The 5,391-nt window shown below is 37.8% G+C and overlaps 1 protein-coding gene across 1 annotated transcript; it reads left to right on the top strand.

Moving 5' to 3' along the window:
- The first annotated feature begins 414 nt into the window (after positions 1 to 414).
- LOC124389408 (putative C-type lectin domain family 20 member A) lies at positions 415 to 3,356 on the top strand. The gene is made up of 6 exons (XM_046854847.1): positions 415 to 431; positions 640 to 720; positions 1,691 to 2,065; positions 2,594 to 2,926; positions 3,006 to 3,097; positions 3,229 to 3,356. Exons 2-6 carry the CDS (start codon positions 684 to 686, stop codon positions 3,325 to 3,327), a joined length of 936 nt encoding a protein of 311 aa, XP_046710803.1. The 5' UTR covers positions 415 to 431; positions 640 to 683; the 3' UTR covers positions 3,328 to 3,356.
- The last annotated feature ends 2,035 nt before the right edge of the window (positions 3,357 to 5,391 follow it).

The raw sequence follows: 5,391 nt of genomic DNA, 5'->3' as shown, positions 1-5,391 counted from the left end.
TACCAGTCATAGTACCAACATGTAAAGTACCAACCCGAACCTCCACTCTCCTACACTTCTCCTTCCCCTGCTGTCTCTGTAGATGTCTTCTTCCTCTCCTTCTCCTCCATCAGCCAACATTAGCCTAATTTCCACCGGTACCCTGTTGGTTAACGATACCCATGGTGGTCGTTGGTAACCCGGGCCTCGACCGATCCGGTATGAAATTCTGATTCCTGATCCGCATATTTGATCTGGCACGTTTTACACTGGATGCCCTTCCTAACTCAACCCTCCCCATTTATCCGGGAAGAATCTTATAAACACCGATTTTCATCAGAGATGCGATGCAAAACGAATGGAAATTTATTTGAGAGAATATCTTGCGCGATGCGCTTTACAGGGAATGAAGTGAGCCTTGCGAAAGTCATTACACCCAAGGGAACATAAAGGTTTGTGAGATATTGGAGAAAGCATGTTATATAAGGTACAAGTATGTTATTTGGACATTTCTGGTTTACTCCAATGCTAGATATTACCTCTTTATGAATAAGGGGAATTATTTCCTGTTTTTAATATAAATACATTCATTTAAATTCTTGTAGTCATGTGGAAAATGTTCTTGTGGTGTGCCATTAAATAAGTCACTCTTTGTGTCAGGACTGCTGAGGGACCTGGTTTCTATCACCTTATATTTCTCAGTGATGGAGTTGCATCTAGTCGTAATCCTGATTTATACTGGTGAGAGAAAAGATTTGACATTTTGTATTGAATGTTCATCAGCAATCAGCACATATTCTATCTGCTTAAATTATTCTAGCTCTTACTCAAAAATAAATCATGTTCAATAGCTACAGAAATTTCAGACAAAGTCAGCAGTGATGTTGAAGATTATTTTAGAACTCCTAAAAACACTTTTTGTTGCTACTCATAGCATATATTCTATTAGCACTTAATGTTATTAGGATTGAAAACGGTTCTAAATCCATCAAATAAAGTCAAAAGAAATCTGGCTTGAAATTAGTCCAATTACAGAAATAGTTGTGATTTTTGATAATAGCTGCACTTTTGCAACATCAGTCCATTGAAACAGTTCTATAACATTTTCAATTCTTTTAAGAATTCATTCACAAAATTGAATTTTGCTGTCAATTATGCTGCTTCTCAAGCTTTGTTAATTGCTGGGGTGTTGCTTTTCAATCAGCTCTAATTTAAACAAAACATCTGGATGTAATTAGCAGTGGTGGATGGCAACAGCGTAAATGTAATTCGTTACTGCTGAAGTAGTTTTTTCGTGTTACTTCACTTTAACTTCACTAGATTTAAAAGTCAAATATCTGACTGCGGCATCAGTCGGTTCCTTTGTGTAATAAAGAGGAATAAATGATGAAAGGAACTCGAACTCGCCACAACGCACATAGCCCTATTTGCGTTTTTTTATTTTTTTATTTTATTTTTTAAAGTTAAAAAGAAGGTTTCGGTCTAAGGATAATTTTAAAAGGTATCGGTGTGCTAAAAGTAACATTTAAGTCTTTCTATATAAAAGTCGATTAAGCAGGAATGTTAATAGGAACATTCGAGCAATAATAAATCATAGTAAGACAGCAGTGGTGTTTCTGTACCTGTACAATTGGACAATTTAGTGAGTGAAAACTTGTGCTGCTTGGTGCGAAAAAAGATAAGAAAAATCTGTAAAAACTGTCCCACACAGGTGTCGTCCACCTCATTCCGTCAGTCCCTCACAAGTACTATCTGATTCAGGAGGGGAAAACATGGAACGACGCTCAGGCTTATTGCCGAGCCAATTACGACGACCTGGCTGTTATCAAAAGCGCCGAGAACGTAATTGAATTTCAGAGTGAAGTGCAAGGGCAAAACTTCAGCTCCAACGCATGGGTTGGAATGTACAATGATGTAAACAGTTGGCGCTGGTCTCTTGGAAATGAACCGGTCGGTTTAAAAATGTGGGTTGCAGTTTTGAAACAGCCTGACAACAAGATTCCAGAGGAGTTGTGTGGTGGGATCAATCTATTAGGCTGGTTGGATGATTCATGTAAAAATGTACATCCGTTTGTGTGCTTTGATGGTAAGTTGTTTTTTGTGTTCGCATTATTTAACGGCTTTATATGGGCGCAATAAGGCTACATCCACACTAATCTGAATAAATCGTTTCCAAGGAGTCGCTCATCCACACCGAAATGTCTGAAAATGCTGACTACGTAAAACAAGAGACTCTTACACCTGCGTCATTTCCGCCTGCCGTTCCTTTACTTTCCGCCAATGACGTCAACATGTATCATTTTTCAAAATCTTTTTCGCAGTCCACGTCTGCTACGCGAAAAACAGCATTTTCCGCTGTATGTATGCACTTCGGAGAGCGTTTTCAATAAAGCTACAATTTTGTTGACTGAAAAAAAAAAAACAGCACCCCTGTGTGGGCGGGAGGCCAAAATGGTGAGAAAAACACAGGGTTTTCAAAGGAAAACGGATTAGTGTGGACGTGACCTAAACTGACTTGAATTTCAAAAGTGACTGAGATAACAAACAGAAAACGTACCTAAATATATTCCTGGCAGAAAGTGTTGAAAGCATCATGCTTCTCTTTTTTTTGCAGACAGGTACAGTGGTAGTAACAGCTACATCAGCTTGTCATCTGAGGTGACATGGTATGATGCTCAGAGTTACTGCAGACAGCATCACACAGACCTGGCCAGTGCTCGAAACCAAACAGAACAGTCAGCTATACGGTCAAAGATCCTTTTATTCTCTTGGATTGGTCTGTTCAGAGATGGCTGGAAGTGGGCAGATGGGACAAACTTCTCCACCATTCCATGGATGTCTGGAAAACCTGATAATGTCCAAGGAGGACAAAACTGTGGCTATTTAAATAATGGTCAAGCAGTGAATGCACCATGTTCAAATATATTGCCTTTCTTTTGTCATTCTTGTAAGTTAATATCTAATTTCAAATGTAAACCACTTTAAACTGATTTGAGTTTGTTAATTATGTGTGTGTGTTCATGAAGTAATTACAGGAAGGAAACAGTATCTGCATATTAAGCTGGTGTCCAATCAGAATCTGTATGATGCTGCAGTACAGGCAGCAATTTTGGAGAAGGTTGGTTTCATTCATACTCCGCCATTTTGATACACAGCGTGTATGTTACTTCCGAAACCTTTATCAAGAGTACTTAACAGAACGTATGCATTATCCGACTGTTGTATTGATGGTTATGTTCTGCTCTTTAGATCAAACAGAAACTGAAGGATAATGGGATGGCAGAGAATGCCACTCTGAAATGGAGAGAGCAACCAGATGGTCTGGTGTTTCACAAGGAAATGAAATAATGCTGTTTTAGGAGTTAAGACTTGGCTTCTATCCATCTATGTATCTATGTAAAACGTGGATCTATTTATTGTGAGGTCGTCCGATTTAATGTATGATAGATGTAGTGGATGTGTAGGATCATACCAAGGTTAGTCTAAATACTGGATTGTGATTGGCTGAAAGTATAGGTGCTCAGTTTAATCGACATTTAATCAACATTAATCAACATAATAGCATACAGTTCTAGTTCTATACAGTGAAATTGCTATTGTACACATTTCCCAATGACCTTGCTAAGCTAAATGGAGGATTTTCACATGTAGTTTAACTGAATAGAAATGTAGATTCTACATCTAACAAAACGTGTCAAGTAAATTCGGAAAATGAAGCTTTAATTAGATCCGTTCTGTCTGTTTTGCAAACATCAATGATGGCTTTAAATTCTCAATGCTGCCAAGTGATCACGGTATAAGTTGATAATTCACAACTAGGATTCACCTCCACATCATGACTTAAATCCTGTAACACACAACTAGCAGTGGATTAGTAATAGTGCAGGGCAAGTGATTTGGGTATTTCTTTTACTTGTTTTAATTTAGAAATGTAACAGATGTGACAAACGTTTAAAATAAAATTACTTTTAATATTGTACTGCATTATTATTATTATTATTATTATTATTATTATTATTATTATTATTATTAATTTCTTGCAATCAGTCAATTTAATGACAATTTCTTCCTATAAGTTTTCTTCCTATCTTCATCATAGCTAACAGGTTTGTCATTTTTATTTGTAGTTGATATTCTTTGTTTGCTAAAAATATAAAAAGTATATCTGCACTTGAAGTCACTAGAGATATTTTCTGCGACCAACCATTATCTTTGGGAGCGTTGGGCACAGGAAGTGCCTTGTGGCCATTGAGGGAATTTTTTGCAGTTTTTCTGGCCAAACATATGGTAGCCATCTGCCACCCTCCCTGTCTTTCTGAGGATGTTGCTCTGCTTACCTGCTCTGCTAAGGGTATCACTCTGCCTTCCTACATTGCAGAGAGCATCAGGGCAGTTCCTGGCCTTGCCAAAGATGTACCTCCCTTACTTTGAACCATCAAGGATGCAACTGTATTTGCCTGCTGAGGCCATTTTTCCACCTGGCTTCTCCACTAAGGGTGTTGCTCTACTTGCTGTGTGTTGTACTTTGCACTCCTAAGCAACCTGGAGAGCATGGGCTCCACCTTGACCCGTGACCCCCCACCCCCAGAAACACACACAAAGCTTTGTGGTGGCTGTCACTCCTGTGAAATCACATGAAATCTTCCCCCACTGGAATGATCTTTCTGTACATTCTGAGTTTCACATTAATAGGGGGCTCTGTCAGGATTATGATCCTGGACTTTGATTTCCATCAGCCATTATATCAACACATAGTCTAATTTTAAATTTCTAATGGGTGGCATGTGTGTGGAGTCGATCTGCTCAGAATGGTAAAGTCTGCTTACTAGTTGGAGGTTGGACATGGCTACCTTCCCTTGTGTGTTAAACCTGAAAAAATTAAGCATGAATTAAGCAAACGTTTGCTAGGTTTTTTAATTTTAAATGCAAAATTGTTGTTGAATGCCTTTAATGACCCCCTTCGTGCAACACTGTTAAGGGAGAGGAAATATATATATATATACAGGGAGTGCAGAATTATTAGGCAAGTTGTATTTTTGAGGATTAATTTTATTTGAGGATTTAATTTGAACAACAACCATGTTCTCAATGAACACAAAAAACTCATTAATATCAAAGCTGAATATTTTTGGAAGTAGTTTTTAGTTTTAGCTATTTTAGGGGGATATCTGTGTGTGCAGGTGACTATTACTGTGCATAATTATTAGGCAACTTAACAAAAAACAAATTCATACCCATTTCAATTATTTATTTTTACCAGTGAAACCAATATAACATCTCAACATTCACAAATATACATGTCTGACATTCAAAACCAAACAAAAACAAATCAGTGACCAATATAGCCACCTTTCTTTGCAAGGACACTCAAAAGCCTGCCATCCATGGATTCTGTCAGTGTTTTGATCTGTT

The sequence above is a fragment of the Silurus meridionalis genome, chromosome 7, assembly GCF_014805685.1.
Source record: "Silurus meridionalis isolate SWU-2019-XX chromosome 7, ASM1480568v1, whole genome shotgun sequence".
Taxonomy (NCBI): Eukaryota; Metazoa; Chordata; class Actinopteri; order Siluriformes; family Siluridae; genus Silurus; species Silurus meridionalis.
The sequence above is the reverse complement of the archived record's forward strand: the minus strand, read 5'-3'. Positions and strand labels throughout refer to the sequence as shown.